This window comes from Pipistrellus hanaki (assembly GCF_964339955.1).
Source record: "Pipistrellus hanaki genome assembly, chromosome: 2".
NCBI classification, from domain to species: Eukaryota; Metazoa; Chordata; class Mammalia; order Chiroptera; family Vespertilionidae; genus Pipistrellus; species Pipistrellus hanaki.
The window spans coordinates 140,853,064-140,873,487 of record NC_140504.1 but is presented as its reverse complement, the minus strand read 5'-3'; the positions used below and the strand labels follow the sequence as shown (position 1 = coordinate 140,873,487).

General features: G+C 40.0%; 2 protein-coding genes across 4 annotated transcripts in view; both read left to right on the top strand.

Moving 5' to 3' along the window:
• The window catches only part of DNASE2B (deoxyribonuclease 2 beta), a 684,289-nt gene that overhangs the window by 507,538 nt on the left and 156,327 nt on the right, over positions 1-20,424 (top strand). The window lies entirely within an intron of this gene.
• DNAI3 (dynein axonemal intermediate chain 3) overlaps positions 1-20,424 on the top strand; it is an 80,270-nt gene that overhangs the window by 14,460 nt on the left and 45,386 nt on the right. Inside the window, exons 4-9 of the mRNA XM_084875198.1 lie at positions 5,339-5,520; positions 6,818-6,922; positions 9,612-9,767; positions 10,819-11,018; positions 16,074-16,190; positions 20,109-20,299. Of these exons, the coding sequence (XP_084731324.1) occupies positions 5,339-5,520; positions 6,818-6,922; positions 9,612-9,767; positions 10,819-11,018; positions 16,074-16,190; positions 20,109-20,299 (951 nt within the window). The remainder of the gene's footprint in view (positions 1-5,338; positions 5,521-6,817; positions 6,923-9,611; positions 9,768-10,818; positions 11,019-16,073; positions 16,191-20,108; positions 20,300-20,424) is intronic.

Below are 20,424 nucleotides of genomic sequence, written 5' to 3'. Positions count from 1 at the left end.
ACCTGCCCATCTCAAGGACATTAGTGCAATCCATCACTTCACTGGTGTCAGAAATTAGGCCATGAACATCTTTTGTGGAACATTATTCTGTTCATCACAAGTAATTAAAAATAGCACAGGTTTTGAAATTAGAGAGACCTGGTTCAAATCATACTTCTGCCACTTATGACTGTATGGCCACAAATAACTCTCCCTTTTCGAATCTCTATTTTATCCCAAGAATGAGGTAATGACACCCACCTCCTGAGGCTCTGCAGAAGTTAGATCAGGTAGTACCCACACATCTTCTTACATAGGCTGTTGCTGAGACCTACACAGCGGGGTTCAGGATCTGAAGGAGGGGCCAACACACAAATGAAAATACTATATAAGAAATATGAATTTAGAAGGCATTGGGGGCCAGATGGAGCCTCTTTATTTTTCTTTTTTTTTAATATATATATTTTATTGATTTTTTTTTTTTTTACAGAGAGGAAGAGAGAGGGATAGAGAGTTAGAAACATCAATGAGAGAGAATCATTGAGAGTTAGAAACATCAATGAAAGAGAATCATCGATCAGCTGCCTCTTGCACACCCCCTACCCGGGATGCCCTTGACTGCAATTGAACCTGGGACCTTTCAGTCCCGCAGGCTGACGTTCTATCCACTGAGCCAAACCGGTTTTGGCAGAGCCTCTTTTTTTGAAGAGACACACTGACTTCTCGCCTGGTCAGCTTTTTATTTACTAGAATACACATTTTCCCTTTAGCAATGCATACAGTCAGATCAAAGGTAAAGTTTGGTAAACAGTATAAGGATTATCAAGTTAGGAAATTGAGCCATTAAGCCCATAGCAGGGTAGTATTATGCTGATTTTCACCCCTGCTGAATAGCAAAGTCCATTGGTCTTCCAATGTTTTCTTTTTTGTATTAATATGCTAACTGCTGTTGGCTTTAGCCTCCAGCAGGCTTTCCCAAAGTTCACATTAACTATTGTTACTAAGAGATACCATATATTGGGCCTATAACTTGGTAAGGTATATAAAAGTCTAATCACTATGTTGTACACCTGAAGCCAATATATTATTATATGCCAACTCTAACTGAAAAATAATTTTTTTTAAAAGATGCCATAAAAATAGTGAATTCAATCAATACATGATAATGGATGGTCCAAAAATAGACCCATATATGTAGTCAATTTATTTTCAACAAAAATGCAAAGGTAATTCAGTGGAGAAAGGTGATCTTTTCAACAAACAATGCTGGATCAATTGTATATCTGTATACAGAAAGGTGAACTTCAGTCTATACCCCATACCATACCCAAAAATTAATTCAAAATGGATCATAAACCTAAATGTAAAACTAAACGTTATAAAACCTCTAGACGACAACATAAGAGAAAATCTTGTAAACTTGAATTAGGCAAAGATTTTCTAGGAAACATACCCAATGTGAATAACAAAGTGGGTGAATAATAGCCACTGATTATTTCATGAATGGGTACGTATATTAAGCAAATGGTACCCTTTAAATACACACAGTTTATTATTTGTCAATTAAATCTCGAAAATAACTGTTTTTTTTAAAAAAAGTAAACAGCAAACAAAATGTTTAAAAAGAGGATACAGATGAAATGCATGGGAGTTCTTTAATTCTGTTTCAATATGCAGGACATGATTTATACTTCATAGGCCTCTTCTTCCTTGTTGACACAGTAAGATTTCCAGGAGTGAGTTGTATAGAGTGTGGGTCTGTTTTTGGCTCCTGCTCCATTGGTTTTCTAGGTAAATAACTGCCTTTCACCGCATCCTGTGGAATGTCACCCTGTCACCTCTCTGGCTGTGATGAAGGTGCAGGCCCTTCTCCTGGGCTCTGCTGGGTTCACACATTGGAGAGAAAGTATAGGAGGGTAGTTAGAGGGCAGGGACCTTGGTTTGAATCCCAGATGCCCTATTTCCAAATCCTAGATCCAGACCTTGGATACAGTATTTGAAATCTGTAGGACTCCTTCTCCTCAACTTAAAAAAAAAAAAAAAAAAAAAAAAAAAAAATGTTGTAAAGATTCAGTTAATTAATGATACATGTGAAGTGCTTAGAGCAGCACCTTGCTCTACTTGCATGCAGTAGGTGCTCTACAGAAGTTACTATCATTAACCTGGCTATTAGGCACCCACATTGTTGTTCACTCACCACCCTAGCCTGGCACCCTATCCAGCGGGTCTTGCTCCAGACTCTGTAAGCTTCAGGAAGCCTTCCAGGCCTTTTCCTCTGCTCCAGCAACTTTCTCACCCTCCTGGAGCAACCAGCATCCCACTCTGCTGGAGGCATAACTGAGCAGGGAGCCCATGTCATTGCTAATCACCATCGCCTCGTTGTTATATGCCTGGGGTGCTGTCTTCAGGGTAGGCCTCAATGCCTACATAGCAGTTTCCTTTTATTGAATTTTGCCAGAGACCCTTGGGGGAGGGCAGAAGCATCAGGCCTTGCTCTGTTAAGTGTGGTCATTGTTCAGGTAAGGCTTGAAAGGAGTGGACTGTGGGAATTTTGCATGAAGTTAGGAATGACTGCCAATTGCAACTAGAAGCAAGTCTACTCCTTTTACTAACTTCCAGTTAGAGGAAAGTTAGATTCTATGTTAAAGTTACCTTGGTATCCCTAACCGTTTTGGCTCAGTGGATGGAGCGTCAGCTTGCAGACTCATGGGTCCCAGGTTTAATTCCCTTCAAGGGCATGTACCTTGGTTGCAGGCACATCCCCAATCGGGGGTGTGCAAGGGGCAGCTGTTTGATGTGTCTCTCTCATTGATGTTTCTAACTCTCTCCCTCTCTGTTTAAAAAAAATAATAAATAAAAATAAAAAAATAAAAAGGTTGCTTTGGTAGTGACAGGGTCATTTTAGTGAAGACTGTCCCGCTAGTGGAATATGAAGTATGTTTAGTAGGGAGGTGACATGGAACACAGTCTTTGTCACTGTCTTTCCTGTTCGTTGGCTGGCAGAGGCTTTCTGGCCTCCTTGTATGTATGAAGGACGCCACCTTTTTCTTGGCTCTAGCTCAGCGTGGGTCTCACAGTTCCATCTGGTGGCTTTCAAAGGCAAAACTGCAGAACTCATATTGCATTAGACACTACGTACTATCCTCGGCAGAATGTTCTCAAAGGATAACCTGTATGTGACTCAACTTAACAGTTGTTTATTGAACGTCTCCTCGTTTGTCCGTAACTTATGAACAGCTTGTAGTCCCAATGTTTGTTACGCCAACCGATTGCAATTGGGAATCAGTGTTATGCATCCAGTCATTAAAACTCCAAAATTACCTGAATAATTGTACCATAGAGCCACTCGGGCGAGGGGTACATGTTTCTCTGGGGAAATACATTCAAAATTCCAACGTCAGCGGCCACGTGCACTTGTCCCCTTGACGACGCACCAGCTGAGCAGTGGGAGGAAGGCAGTCAGGACACCCAGGTGTATAGGCCTGGAGAAGATGGGAGGGCCGAGGGCCCCTGGGAGCATGGAGTTGGGGAGGGAGTTCTGGGGGCAGATGCGGAGCTGAGACTGAAGTTCCGGAAGCTGATGGCGATATGCAAATGAGAAGGCTTGTTAGAAGGACCGGCAACGTGCAAGCAGACACCTATCCTCTTCCATCCCCTGTCCCAGGGCCTGGGGCTGTGGAGGACTGGCCTGGGGTGGGGAGAACAGGGACAGGAAGAACAGGAATGGAAGCCTTTTGAACCTACCCTCCCTCCTCCTCTGAGGGCAAGCCTAGGACTGAGGAACCAGAGGAGGGAAAAAGGGTTCCCCACCCCACCTTCCTCCCCACTTGCAAGAGTCTGGGAATGCAACTTAATGGGAAAGTCAGTAGCTTTAAAATGTGAAGAACGGAGTAACAAGTCTGACTGTGAAAAAGGAGGAGCCTTAGGGAGCAGAAGTACCTAGTAAGATCAAGAGGAGGTTTCTTTAAAATAGGAGACCAGTGGGCAAATGCTGAGGGAAAACAGCACAGAGGTAGGAAAGGAGGAAACGTAAATAGGTCTTAATGGCTGAAAAGGGTGGAGAGAGACAGGCCAGTCTTCCGAGTGGAGGGAAAGGTAGGTAGGTGGCGAGTGTGCGGATAGACCAGGCTATGGGATTCTGTGCTCTACAGACACAAATTTTTTTCTGTGAAACAGGAAGTGAGGTCACCTAGTGAGAGAGAGCAGCAGGTGAGGGATGAACAGGCAATGCTTTCGACAAGCAAAGAAGGTTTGATAGAGCCTGAAAAGATGATCATACTTTTGGACTAAAAATTTCACTTTTAAAAACTATCCTAAAAAGTAATTTGAAAGGTGACTTTAAAACTTATACACGACATATATGTTTGTAGAGTTATTTATAATCATTGGAAACAAATGAGAAAAAATATGTTTGTCAACAACAGAACTGTGAAAAATTATGCTACAGAGTTGCATGAATTTAAAATATGTTAGAGCCGAAACCAGTTTGGCTCATTGGATAGAGCGTTGGCCTGCGGACTGAAAGGTCCTAGGTTCGATTCCGGTCAAGGGCATGTACCTTGGTTGTGGGCACATTCCAAAGGGGGCTGTGCAGGAGACAGCTGATGGATGTCTCTCTCTCTCTCTCTCTCATGGATGTTTCTAAGTCTCTATTCCTCTTTTTTCCTCTCTGTAAAAAAAATCAATAAAAATATATTTATAATAAATAAATAAAATATGTCAGAAAGATTATAGAATGACATAATAAAATACTTGTGACATACATTAAGTATTAAAGGCAATATTTAAAATTTCATATAAGATACTGCGTATGGAGTGGCTAGAAGGAAGTCGAGTGTACTATTAATAGAGGTTCTCTCTTGAGACATAGTAATATGGGTAATTTTTTTTTCTTGTTTTTTTTACATTTGTTTTTATAATGGATAGACTTACCTTAAAAATAAAAATAATGAGCCCCAGCTAGTGTGGTTCAGTAGTTGGGCTTTGACCTAACCAGGAGATCACAGTTTGATTCCCAGTCAGGGCACATGCCCAGGTTCCAGCCTCCATCCCCAGTAGTGGGAGTGCAGGAGGCAGCTGATCAATTATTCTCTCTCATCATTGATGTTTCTCTCTCTCTCTCTCTCTCTCTCTCTCTCTCTCTCTCTCTCTCTCTCTTTCCCTCTCTCTTTATCTCTCTCTTTCTCCCCCCACCTCCTTTCTGAAATCAATAAAAATACATTTTAAAAAATAAGAACAATGATTTTAAAGACTAAAAATTCTAACCAAGGCAAGTATTTAAAGCAAACAATTGCATATTTCCCATTGCTAATGTTTTACATGGTTACGTTTATTAAAAAATTCCACTTTGTCTTCCCAGGTTATCCAGAAATTTATCCTTTAGTGTTAACTACCAAGACTCAAGAAATATTCAGTTGCCGAATAGATGAAGATCTGACAGATGAGCAACCTTATAAACTTATCAAAAAACAAGATATTTTGGCAGACTTTCAAAACAGAGCTTCAGCATCTGATTTCTACCCAGTTAAAAAAGTTATCAATGTAAGTATAACATCCGTCTTCATTTTTTCAGTCTTGCTTCAAGGGGTTCCTGGTACATAATAATAAAAGTTGGAGCGATTGCTGTATTCAAATCTGGCATTTGCCATGAGCTTGGGCACATACTAGCTTGCCCACACCTTGGGAATCCTGCTTGATGATCCTCTGTGAAAAGCAAACACTCATTGACACTTAGTGACTGTCTTATTCCACACCCAGAAATGCTGATACTTGACCGATTGTAACTAGAATAGGAATCTACCCTATTTTCCCATACTATCTTAAATGTTTACTTCATAATTTTGTTCCTGATTTGTCTCCAAGCATGCAACAGAGCACACCAAATTAAAGAAATGTTTCTTTTTTTTCCCCCTATCTACACTAATAAAAGAGTAAGATGAAAAATTTATTGTTCCTTCGCAATGCCCACCAGCCAATCAGAAGTGAATATTCAAATTAACCCAACAAAGATGGCGGGTTAATTTGCATACACAAGCCCTGAGCAGCTTGGGGTTGGGCAGGACGCTTGCATTGTCGCCAAGGTGATGGCGCAGGCATTCTGCACCACCCCAGCTGCTTTGGACCCCTGGGCAGCATGGGAAGGCAGAAAGGCAGTGCCGGCAGCCAGGAGAAGGAAGGCCCATTCTTATACAAATCTTCGTGCATTGGGCCTCTAGTTAAAAATAAAAGTGCATGGTAAATTTCCCTGGACCTATTGTATTTTAAAAGCTTTTTAGAATTAATAAAGATAATTTTTCAACTTGGGCTTATTGGCCATAGATTAGTAGTATGATGATCTTTTACAATTGATTGATTGATTAGAGAAATATCAATTTTGTGTCGATATCTAAATAGATTGAAGGACCACTGGCCATTATTAACCTTCATTAGCCTTCATTCCTTTTCGGTAGCATATTGTTTAATCTCCTTATAACTGTGAATGTTCCATATTTTTTTTGTGTGTGTAATGAATTTCTAGTTTTATACCATGGTAGTCAGAAAATATGCTTGATAAGATTTCAATCCTCTTACATTTATTAAGACTTGTTTTGTGGACTAACATATGACCTATCATTTTAAATGTTTCATGTGCACTTGAAAGGAATGTACAGGGCTTGGCAAAAGGAGGTTTACAGCTGTGAGTGTGTGAAACAGAAAGTTTATTCTTGTTTTATTATTGTATAGTTATTGTATTATTTCCCATGTAAACAACTGTAAGCCTACTTTTGCCCACATTGTGTATTCTGTTGCTTTTGGATGGAATATTCTATAACCTTCTTCTTTGATTATATTCCTGTAGGAGTATCCTGGAGATGAGATTCTGCTTGTTTATGACAAAGACTTCAAATTTGGACTTAACTTTTATGTTATTGGAACAGAAGAGGGCAAGGAAAACTTTTTACATGTAAGCATACCCAATCCTTTGCGTTTTGTGGATTATCAGAAGGGGGCGGTACCTCTGGGGAGACCTATGCATGGTTATGATTCTTCTTGTTCAGCCCTCTTTCCCCCGAGGCCCTGCTCGGGCTCGGATCGAGTTCTGGCACCTAGAGCAGGTGAGCAGTAAATGTGGCTGAGCTAAGTCAAACATCTCAGGGTAGCAGATACTCTACTTATTTGCCTTTATTGGCCCAATGAGAGCAGAAACAGCAAACCTGGAGTACCACTGCCCTCAGCCATTCCTCGGCCCATATTCCTGGTTCTCCTCTTGCCGTCTCCATAGCTTGGGTAAGTTACTGAATCTCTCGTCTGCAAAACGGTGGCACCATTAGTGCCCACTCCAGGGCTGTTGTAAAAATTAAATGGGCTAACACAAGGTAAAGCCCTTATTATATAGTGTTTGCTATGATTATTGAAAAGTAAGATTTTAAAAGAATGACTTGGTCAGTGGGCCGTGGGTGGGAAGGGAAGCAGAAATTATAAAAATTGTAGCTTTCAAAGAAAAAAATATTAGTTAACCTTCAAGGTATTTTGTTCCAAGTGGCCATGGCAGGTAATGAATTTCTGAGACTTGCCTTCTGATCTGGCATCCTTATGGGGAGGTTTGGTCAAACTGAAGTAGACAGAGGAGTTTGAGTAGTTGTTGAACAAACAAGAAAAAAAAATAAAGGAAAGCATAGAATTTTAAAATATATATCATTTTAAAACTAAAAATGATAATTTACTTAGCCTTAGCATTTTCAATTTTATTTTTATGTTGCTTTTCTCTGTGCTTTTAATTTTTTTTTTTTATTACAGTCTTGTACTGTTTAACAATGGGGACATACCTGAGAAATGTGCCACTAGGTGATTTTCTTGTTGTGGGAACATTGTAGAGTGTACTTACACAATCCTAGATGGTCTAGCCTATTGATCCTAGGCTACCATTACTATACAAACCACACAAGACTAAATCAAGCGCAAGACAAAATGATGCACTCAAACATGAGATGTGTGAGGCTGCTGTTGGTGTAACATGGCATGTTGTGTTGTTTTTGTTTTAAATCTAAGAGCCTCATTTTTTATTGATTTTTGAAAGAGGAAGGGAAAAGGAGATTGAGAGAAATATCAATCAGTTGCAGCATAATGTGTTCTATAGCAAAGTACTTTCTTTAATAAGTAAAAAGAGTATACTCTACAATAATGTAAAAAGTGTAGTATAGTAAGTACATAGTTGTTTATAATTATTAACAAGTATTATGTACTATGCATAATTGTATGTGCTATACTTTATATTTCTGACATTGCAACTGATTTGTCTGCACCAGTATCACCACCAACATAAAAGAAATGCAGCCTGGTTGGTGTGGTCAGTGGTTGTGCATCAACCCATGAACCAAAAGGTCACTGGTTCAATTCCTAGTCAGGGCGCATGCTTGGGGTTGCAAACTCAAACCCAGTAGGGGGTGTGCATGAGGCAGCCAATTGATGAAGTTTTTCTCTTATCAATGTTTCTACCTCTTTATTCCTCTCCTCCTCTCTCTCTAAAAATCAATACAAACTTTTTTTTTAAAGAAATAAATGTATGTGTTAGGACATTACCATGGCTACAACATCACTAGGTGATAAGAATTTTTTAGTTCCATTTTAATCTTATGGAACTATCATTGTTGATCAAAACATCATTATACTGCACATATCTGCATAATGAAATATTTTCAAGCATATAGAAAAGTTTAGATACTAATATAATAAATATCCACACAATCACTACCCAGAATTAACAAATATTATTATCTTATCATATTTACTTAATTTTTTAAAGTAATAAAATATAATAAATAATGCTTCACTCACTCTTATATCCTCTGTAATTCTACTCTTCTCTATAGAGTTGTTAAATACCCTACCTGTCCATGGTTTTATATTTTTACCATATATGTATGCTCCACAAATAATGTATTTTGTTGTTTCATTTAAAAGTCACATAAAATTCTACAAATCATTTTGCAATTTTTGTTTTTCACTAAATTATAAAATTCTAGGCCTCATCAATGTTGATTCATATAGGTATCATATATATGAAGATCAAGTGTTTTCATTGCAACTGCTTTACAGAATTTTATTTTATGATGATAACACAATGTATCAGTTTAGTCACCTACTGATTCTTATTCAGTTTATAGCTAGCTAGCTATAGAGATATAGATTTAGGTATTAATATATGTCTGTATACTTCTTATGGATATCTTGATTTTAAAACATTCACTCATTATTTCAAATATATTATGTTTATTCATCCTTATAATCTTTTTATCAAAGAAATTTATTAAGTCAGAGAAAACTAGTTTTATAGTTAACATTAAATTTTAGTATTCCATAGTCATAAAGATGTACAGTAAATGTTTTTTTCTTATCACATACTTTTTCCTTTTTAACTCTCCTATTTTGTTCTGTCATCTTCTGTCTGTAGTTTTGATTTGTTCTTGTTCTTTTTGTTGTTGTTGTTCTTTTTTTGCTCGATTTCCTTCTCAAAATTGGAAAGCAGGAACCAACAAAGAAGAAAAATAATAAGGAAGTGATTTATATAACAGTAAGTTTATTGCAAAATATACAGATGTACCTATAACCTAAATTTGGTCGTGTATTTTAGAATGTTATTTGTTTTACTCTAGACCTTAGAAGGTCAAGAAGATCAGGATGAACATAAAGAACTTGACCATATTTCTGAAGAATTATATGTTTATAAGCCACCCGTCTCCAAACCCTGGATTTCTTTGGGCAGTGAAAAAGAAATTGAGGAAGAATCCGTTAAGAGAACTACAGAGCAGGTCAGAGGTCTGAATTATATCTCTAGTCATTACCTCCCTATAGCTGAATAATGCTTATTCCTGAAGGGTTTGTAAGGCTTCTGTGTTTGCTATGGGCATGTGGTTTTTCTTTGGATAAGAGTGGTCATTGTCTCAAGTGTATATTATGCGTTAAATGGTATTTCCCCACCCTCCCCCCCCTCAAAAAAAAATATGAAGTCCTAATCCCCAGTACCTGAGAATGTGACCTACTAGGAAATGGGAGGGTGTTATTCCAACAAGGCCGCGCCCTTATAAAGAGAGGGCCGTATGAAGACATAGAGACACAAGGAGAAAGAAGGAGGCAGAGATTGGAGTGCTGTGTCTACAAACCAAAGAACACCAAGGTTTGCTGGCATCACCAGAAGCCAGAGAGAGACAAGCAATAGATTCTCCCTCAGAGACCACAGAAAACATACACACACACACACACACACACAACCACACACAAAAAAAACCCACAACACACTTGATCTCAGACTTCTAGCCTCCACAACTGGGAGAGAATAAATTCCCGTTGTTTTAAGCCACCCAATCTGTGGTGCGTGGGAATGGCAGCCCTAGGAAACTGACCCAGGGGTGTTGCCAGAGCAGCTGCTGGGAGGAGGACTTAAACGAGTGGCTTATTTTGAGAGCAGAGGGAAAGCTGCAGCAGAGGGGCAACGCTCTCAGGGAAAAATTTCAGCCGAGAGAAGGCTTCAGCCTGAACCCCTAGGGAACTCTGGAGGCTGAATTACACCCCGGAGTTGTGCCAAAGAGAAGCAGAAGAGATGAGCTCCCGTATGTCTCCGACCAGTCCATCACGGGTTGAGATGTAAACAGCCAGTCACTTCCTGTTCTTGTACCTGTGGGCAAAGTACAGCAGGCATGGCTGGTGGCTGTGGGAACCAACAGCACACGGAGCTGGAAGGGACAGAAGTGTGTATTCAAAGGGATCTGAGAGATCTAGGCAGAGCACCCCAGTAGTCTGCCCCGCATCCATTTTTCTGCAGGGACTTAATTGTGTTACCTTTACTGCTTACCTGTGTTGCAGATTACATATATGATTTCTCGGCAACTAGGTGATTTCGGTGCACCGATTAAGTTCAGTGACCACAATGCTTCTAGTACAAAAGATACCTATATTGAATGCCCATCCTACCCAGATAAAAATTTCATTATTAAGCAACTTGAGAAAGATGTTGGCATGCAAGTAGTCCCTCAAATCAAGGACATAAGTACTCAGACAAGGTGGTAAGTATACAATGGGTATATGTATTTTCAAAGGCTATTACAGTAAAATTTAGCTATGACCATGATTATTTTGAGAGAACATTAGAATAAATAGAAATGAATGATGAAATATTTCTACATAGAGTAATTCAATTCAGGAAGTTCTGGCTTTCAACTATGCTTTTTTAAACCTTAATAGAAAATGAGATACATGTACGTAAGACTGTAAAGACTATGTAGTTCCTCTCCAGCCTCTCCTCCCTCCCCTAACCCACTCTGTGCTCTAGCCCTATGAGCTTCTTTCATTTCCCGGAATATCTGCTCTTCCATATCTTCCTGCCTTTGGCAATGCTGTTCCTCTGCATAAAATGCCCTTCACTGCCTTGTCTGCCTTCTCCTTCTTTACCCTTGAACTTTGGTGCCTCCTCTTCTGTGTACGTGGAAGGGAAGAGCAGAGGTAGACAGAGAAGTGGTTTCTCTGTGGCAGACAGTGGGGAACTTTGACAAATTCTGAAGCAAAAGAGAGAGGCGGATGGCAAGGTGCTAAAATAAGATGGCTGGACAGTATGTATTAAAAAGCAGAGGGGAGAAAGGTTGGAGTTGAAGAGATTGGCCAAGTAGGAGTCTGCTGTCACTAAACCAGGTAAAAGTGTGACCAGTGTGGTGGCAGTCAACTGAGAGGAAAGGTGGAAAGGAGACATGAAAGTACAAAATGCTATAAACGCCATCATGCAAACAAGCAATCAAAATTCTATAAACGCCATCATGCAAACAAGCAATCAAAACCCCACAGTCCTTTGGGGGGTGAATTTATCTAGTCCTTTGGTGTTATCCATTATCTGTTTGCTGATGACTCCCAAATCTATGCCTTCAACCTTAATCTCTCCCCTGAACATGCTTATATTCATCTTACTTGGATATATAATAAGAGCCTCAAATTTAACATACTAACAAACATTTTTTTAAAATTTCCTACCTCCAAATCTGAAACTCCCTAAATCTCGCTCATCTAGCCAAAGGCAATGATATTCTTGTAATTACTTAGACCCCAAACCTTGGATTCTGTTGGGTTAACCTTCAAAAATGCAGTGTCCCCCAAAAAAGTATACACATTTTGAATGATTATAAAGTTAGTGTTTATTAACATACAGTTAATTTTCAAAATTAAGTGATTATCAGCTGTTAAAGTGTGTGTACATTTTTCGGGGGGGGACACCCTATATTCAGTGTCATCATCTTGGACCAAGCCATATTCATCTCTTTCCTGGATTATTGCAGTGCCTCCTGGCTTGACTTCCTCTACCCATCCTTGCCCTCCTACGTTCTGTTTTCATAGAAGATCCAGACTAATTGGGATCCCATTTGCCCTTCTTCCCTCATTTCCCATAATTCTCTGGCTCATCCATTCCAGCCACAGTGGCTTCTTTGTTCCCTGAATAAACCAAGCATACTCATACCTGATGTGTTTATACTCACAGTTCCTTTATATAGGCTGCTTTATCCCTGTCCTTAGGATTCATTTCCTCCTTCATCCAGATCTTAGTTTGAATGAGGAATTCCCCAACACTCTTTTATAAAAACAGCAACTCCATTCTATCCACCCCCTTACTCTATTTTTTTTTTCATGACACTATTATCGGTTGAAATGTATTTGTCTTTGTCTCTTTTCTCACCTTCTTCCCACCTACCACTTCGAATTTAATCTCCTGAGATAGGCACTTGTTCTATTTTGTTTACGTCTATGTCCCCAATTTCTAGGACATTTCCTGGCACAGATTTACTAAATGGAGGGAATAAAAAAATGAGGGAGGAAAGGAGGAGAGGAACCAAGTTAAGGGAGAATGTCAGAAGGGATGACCGATTGGAGTTCGGTGTTAAGAGAAGAGCCATAAAATACACAGTGAGACTGTGACCAGGAGAATCGGGGTCAGCAGTGTGTAGTGTAGTACAAAACACACTTCTCAGCTCTGTGTGAGGCATGAGACAGCAATGTAAACGTCAAGGCACACGTACATTGAATCCCGGGGTCAGGACAAGAAATGGGCCAGAAACCAAAGAAGCAGATAAATGTTCAGTCCAGAACCAAATAATTGAAAAGAAAGATGATCAGTGGTCTAGTCTCAGCAGAGAATTAGAACATCAGAGATTCATAAACAGTAAGAAGTGAGAGTGAGACGTGAAGAAGAGAGATGCTACATTAGTACAAAAAAATACCCACATCTTAGATTTTGATAGAAAATTCTTAGTTAAGCCAACAGAGGCTTCATCTGGGTTCCTGCCAGAAAAGTGGCAAAAATGAGTCAGCCGAGTGGACACAGGAGGTCGACTCAGAAAGGAACAGTGAACTTCTGGCAACAGGGACCTTCATAGGTTCTCAAGGGATGTTGATTGATAATAATGGACAGTTGTTTCTATCTAGCAGCTAGAGTGAACAGATGAGAAATAAGGGCAGGTCTTGATCCACAGAGTGAAAAGAAGAAAAAAAAATCCATCAAAAGAACTCAAATGGTTCGATTCTAGGTGATAGAGAATACTGGTGCCACTTACTAAGATCAGGAAGTTAGCTGGTCTGAGGAGGAGAAGATGGGATATCTGATTGTGATGAAAGAACTAAAAAGGAAAAAATATCAAAGATGAGGTTTAAAGAGTAACGGCAAGGAAAGCAAGTGTTTACAGTGCTCTTACCACAAGCCAAGCATTCCTCTCAGTACTTTGCACACATCAACTCAATTAACCTTCACAACTGCCCTTGGAGGTAGGCACTGTTTCCATTTTAAAAAATAAAGAAACTGAGGCAGACATGTTAAAAATGAAAGCTCAATATTTAGGACATAATTTAAATTTCAATCAATAATGAATAGATTTGCTGAAAAACAACAAAAGTAATCACATTTTTAAAAATCAGAGTTGCCCTAAATTGATTTGGCTCAGTGGATAGAGCGTCAGCCTGCGGATTGAAGGGTCTCAGGTTCGACTTTGGTCAACAGTATGTACCTTGGTTGCAGGCACATCCCCAATAGGAGGTATGCAGGAGGCAGCTGATCAATGTTTCTAACTCTCTACTCCTCTCCCTTCCTCTCTGTAAAAAAAAAAAAAAAAAAAAAAAAAAAAATCAATAAAATATATTTTTTTAAAAAAATTAAAATAATCAGAGTGACCCTTAGTCCTGTTGCTACCTTGAGGAAACCACCAGGTGCCATGTAATTTCTTAATCCTACCTTTGGGATAGAAATTAAAAGGTGAAGCCAAGAATTGAACCCACATCTCTCTGGTTCCAATACCAACATTTCTTTCCATCACTATGCCTCTGCTATGGATACTGGTCTAGGCGGGAGGGGGCTTGGGAGGCTTTAATTATTTTATTCAGTAATAGCAAAGTCCTATTTACCCCGCTTTTTGATTACTCTCACAGAGACATTTGACTGACATTTGCTCAACAAACACAGATTAAATACAACCTAATCGTTTATTGAACACTTAAACTGTGCCAGCACTGTTTTAGAAGCTTTGCCTGTTGTAACACATTCAATTCTTATAATAACCCTATGAGCTAGGTGCTTTAAGAATTTTGTTTAGATGAGAAAACAGGCACAGAAAGGTCAAACAATGAGCTCACAGTCACTTGGGGAGTAAGTGACAGATTCAGGCTTCAAAGCCAGGCAGCCTGCGCAGAGTGCACAGGCTTAAGGAGTGTGTCATGTGACCTTTCTGTGGCCCCACAGCCTGAGACCAAGGAGCTCACCCCGTGTAATTGAAGCATCCATCTTACATAAAAACTGCTGTTTGAAATTTTAGCCCTGCTATTTGGCTTCTGTAAATGCCTGCTTGCTTAAATAATAAGGAAAATAAGACTACTCCCACTTCAGAGAGGCCATTAAACCTTCCCCGGATGAAGTTATCAGTGCTGGCACCAGGCCAGGCCTTTGGTTGAGGTCTCAAGGCCCCAGAACATAGGGGCTCTTTAAGAACTTGCAAAAGGGGCCAGAAATATCCCATATTTAGGAGACAAAGAAGGTAAAAACATATAAATAGGGAAAATTCTTCCATGTTGGAGCCCAGAATTTGAGAGACATTTTCCTCTGGACCCGCGAGTAATAAATGTAACTCCATCTCCGTAAGTATTGCTTGGTTCTTCTCCGGTTTTCTGTAACATAATGGTTGAGCCTGACAAAGCCGGGAGGTACAAGGCAATGTGATGTGTTCAAGGTGAAGGTGAGTACTGAGGGCAGCCAGTCTGGCTGGATAAGCTTTCCTCCAGAGAGACTCTGCTGCCCTTACTGCCTAAATGTCCCTTGTTCCTGGTTTTGTATATTCAGAGTAGAGTTTCTCAGTTCACACTGCTGAGGTTTTGGGCTGGCTAGCTATCTGTCGGGGAAGGGGTGCGGGGGGTGGGGGGTGGGGGAGGCTGTCTTGGGTATTGTAGGGTGTTTAACGGTATCCCTGGGCTCTAACCATGAGGTGTCAATAACATTTCCCATCTGTAAAAACCAAAAAAGCTCCCAGCTATTGCCCAGGCTGTGGGGGTGGAATAGGATTGCACTGGTTAAGAAACATTGATTTGATGAAATGGCAAGAGAGAAAATGACAAACAAATGAGGCAACATGTTAATAATTGATGAATTGGGGTCAAAGAAGTAAGGGAGTTTCTTATACTCTTCTTACAACTTTCCTGTAAGTTTAAAATGATATCTGTGGTCTAGTCTCAGCAAAGAATTAGAACATCAGAGATTCATAAACAGCAAGAAGTGAGGGTGAGACGTGAAGGAGAGAGATGCTACATTAGTACCAAAAAAACCCACACCTTAGATTTTGAGAGAAAATTCTTAGTTAAGCCAACAGAGGCTTCATCTGGGTTCCTGCCAGAAAAGTGGCAAAAATGTTTGAAAGACATACACAAATACTTTGAATGGCAGTCAACACTGATTTTTCTAGGATAAAGAAGAAATTTAATGTATAAAATTTAAACATAAAATAATAACTTAATACTGTCACAGAGATAAACCTTTGACCTGTCATGACTATATTTGCTTCTCTTTGATCTTATTTTTGTTATTCAATTTTCTTTTAATATATTAGGACATATCCCAGAAACGCTACTACACAATATTATCCAAGAGAATTTTTAGAAACGGAAAAAGAAATATTCGAACAATCAAAGCCGTTAGCTGATTTTCTTAACAACATCTCCACAAGGTAAGAAAAAATGTATTACATTTTAATAATAAAACATAAAATATGTATGTTTAGTTATAACAATAGATCTTAAAAATCAGCTCCATACATGGTGTCTAGATAGAAAGTATGAAGACAGTTATCAGGTATGCGTGAACATATAACATTTCCTACAGACTCTCAGTAATTCTTTCTCCTCTGTTGCTAAGCGGCATCCTAGACCTCAGACGCTAGGACCATACCAAACAGCATGAACCTGGAAGATGTATACAGTTGAGTATGCGAGGATGTTTCCTTAGCAGCAAATTAACATTGGTTTACCAGGGTTTCTTTAAGTCTTTGTCTGCATTCCTCATCCCTTAGCTTTACTGACTTTTGTAGGATTACAAAGATGAGGATGCTGTGGGTGTTGAGAATGATCATTACAACGATGATGATAGGCACTTAACAAAAATATCTTTGTAAATAAGACCCTGAATTCAATTCAGAGGTGGTACTTGAATATGTCATCCTCATCCCCAATTCCCGTGTTGCTGCCAGTCTTATTACAGTCTCTGAAAGAGAGGTGTCTTCAAATGCCTTTACAGTGGTACTAGGACCCTGGGCAGACTCTGAACCCGAGAAAGAGCTTGATAAGATCTCAAGTTGAAACTAGAGTTCAGAGAAGTGGAACTAATGATGGAAAGGTCTGCCCATTAGGTTGGTTTCCATTTCTTTCCAAAATTAAAAAAATTGGTGGTTTAGTTCACAGATAGCCCAAGCTATTTATTTATTTGTTTGTTTGTTTGTTTGTTTGTTTATTTATTTATTTATTTTAAGAAAACATCATTAGTTCTTTTAGCTTGGAAGTCCAGAAAATTATCTGTACCTCGAGAGAATCTGCTTCAAAAGTCATCCGTGATTCAGAGCGGGCGTGAATTACTTGCCGTTCACAGGAAGCATGTTATCATTTTTTCCTGTGTGAGCAAAGAGAAAGAGAAAGAAACAAGAAAACCTAAGGTTTCTTTTTTCCCTTATCAAAATTAAGTATTTAAATTTTTCTTGGTAAAAAACATTAAATATGAGAGGTCTGTGTAATCCATTTTAAGGGAATACATGGCCTGTAGTCAATTCTAAATCATCCCCGTATCTTTAGTCTCAGAGTTTTGTTCTTTCCTTTCAATCGCCACACTCATAAAGAGAGGAGTGGCCCTAACCAGTCTGGCTTAGTGGATAGAGCGTCAGCCTGCGGACTCAAGAGTCCCAGGTTTGATTCCGGTCAAGGGCATGTACCTTGGTTGTAGGCACATTCCCCAGTAGGGAGTATGCAAGAGGCAGCTGATCAATGTTTCTCTCTCATCGATGATTCTAACTCTCTATCCCTCTCCCTTCCTTTCTGTAAAAAAAGCAATTATATATATATATATATATATATATATATATATATATATATATATATATATATTTTTTTTTTTTTTTTTTTTTTTTTTTTAAGAGAGAGGAGTATTGAGCCTTCCCTGAGACATGGGAAGGAGAAGCTAGGACTGTAGGAAGAAAGAGAAAAGGGGTTAAAATATCACTGGCCAAGAACAAATAAGAAACCTGTGTTTATATCACTGCTATTCTTTTATTATTGTTGTTGTTGTTGTTGTTGTTGTTTAAAGTATTACAAATAATAGAACATATGTCTCCTTTTTCCCCTATTGACTTCCCCCTGGTCTCCCCCACCCACCTGGCACATGCCCTCACCCCCCTAGTGTCTGTATCTGTTGGTTATGCTTATAATGCATGCATTCAAGTCCTTCGGTTGATCTCCTACCGTTCCCACTCCACCCCTACCAACCCTCCCTGCTTTCCCACTGAAGTTTGATCACTGCCATTCTTCCCACACAAGCTGTTTAAGGCTTATTTAAATTTTTAAAAAATTAATATAAGCTTAGTTTTGTTCTGGAAGAGAGCTCTTTCAGAAATGAGTTCTTTTTCATAGATTTTTACCCAGAATGAACCTTAGGGAAGCATGATTTGCAAAAGAAGGAAATTATATTAGAGGAGAGAGAGAAACTTCAAGGGGATTCTCAAAGCAACTAAGAAACTTCCATTTGTGGGCTAAAACAAACAAATAAACAAAGCACCAACAATACTCATAGACCTTGGCTCAGACAACACGTTTGCCAGCCTCCAGTTCATCACTCCCAGGGACCACGTGGTCGATGCAGGGAAAACAAGGCACAGGAAACCAGAGAAACCAGCTGTCTTCACTCCCCCCTGTGAATTACTTCCCCATTCAGCAGGAAGAATCAGGCAGCCAGAGCAAGGGCCCTGTCTTTAACTTCTCCCTTGGGAATTCCTTTCTCCTTCTGGCTGAAACATAAAGAAATAAGGCTTTGAGCGTGTTCACGAATGCTTCCACTGGAAACTGGGTTCAAACCTAGAAGCGCCAGGGAGATGAGAACCTGGAAGATGAGTCCAGTCAAGTATGTGAGGATGCTCACCCACCCTACAACAGGGTTATTCACATTTTCACAGGCATCCGAACCACCTTCGCAGCTCGTTAAAAACCAGGTTCTGACTCAGTAGGTCTGAGGGCAAGCCCGTGGCTCTGCATTTCCGACAGTTTCAGGTCATGCTGATCCTGTGGGACCTAGGAAATGCTTCCAGTTTGAAAGATGAAGTACAGGTATTTAGCGCGCAGAGTACTCGGTGAAGTAGTGAATGGTAGCGTAGAAACTTATGAACAGAGATATTAAATGGTGCTCTTGCATAATTACATTTTGAGGCACATATGTTATGATAGTGTTTCTATATGATTGTCTAAATGTGGGGGGGGAGGGGTCTTATTTTAGGAAATTCCGAATTCAGAACCACTCTTTCAGTTTACCTCACCTATTAAAACTCCAAGCTCATCAGACTTTCAATCATCAGGGTAAAACCTTGGCTGGCATTCTACTTGTGGGAAAGCTCCTTGCAGCCTTGGGAATGAGCCGGCTTCCCAACCTTAGCATATGAAGGGACAATAAACATTAGAGTAACTTAGAGTAGCTTTTAAGGCCGGAGCCTGTCAAACTAGGGGCCTTGGACCATTAAGAGATGAGCCTAGCACTCAGTTTGTTTGTTTGTTTTCTTGTTTGTTTGTTTTTTTGGGGGGGGGGTTGGTTTTTTTTGTTTGTTTGTTTTGTTTTGTTTTGTTTTTTTAAGAAGCAATAGTAGCAGTTTTAGCAGGATGATTCTCCACTTTAAGGACTGTCTCATGCAAGAGATTTAGAAAGGGAAATAAATACATTAGGCCCTCCCTGGCATTGTGGTAACTAAAACCATCACCACCACCACCACCACCACACACACACACACACACACACACACACACACCCAATTATATCATAGTATAATAATTAGTAAACATGATCATTTGGTACTGAGTATAGCTAAGAAAATTGCCTTTTCTGTCAATCTGGGGTTTTCCGGAAGCCAATAAGACCAAGTTCAAAGTCGAGGTTTGCTGAGGGTCCACTGTGAACAATAAAGAACGGGGAAGGAGGAGGGGGTAGGGAGAGCTTCGGCGGTCTCAGCCAGCCCCGCAGGGAGCTGCAGAGTGAAGGGGGCCTGTTGGAGGAGTCCTGCTGGAGGCAAAACTGGCCGGGCCCTTCCTTCTTCCTCCTAAAAAGACAGCCCTGGTGTCCTCACAGCTGCTAGCCTGTTGGCCTGGGAACCAAGGCCGACCACATCCTGGAAGCTGAACAGCAAGTTCTAAGACCCGAGCAGCACACGGCCGTGAATTTTCTCTCCAAGTCCTCACCTCATTTATTTCACATGGGGATCATCCTTTCATCACCAAATACAGTTGAGAGTATCTTTTTCTTTCAGTCTCTAAATGAAGCAGGAAGAGCTACTGAAAGCATATCATTGAATATTGGTAAAATCCAGTGTCTTCATTGCTTTTATTTCCTTTTTTTTACAAAATAGTGTTGAAATAGCCCTGCAACAAAACGAAATCACAAACACGTTCATTGATGACTGGAAAAGCCTAGCGGAGGAAGAAGGCACCTTTGGGGACAAGACCGACACCCACCTGAAGGAGTACCAGTCCTTCACCGACCTTCATACCCTGATGGAGAAGATGGTCACCTGTGTCTCCTGGCACCCGACTATCTACGGTGAGATGGGGACGCCTGGAGCTCCCTTTGTGGTGACCGCGAAGTAGTCTGCTGCTTTTATGTGTAACATTGGAAATCAGCTCCACTTCAACCAGAGACCTCCCGTTTGCCGAGTGCCCGGCACC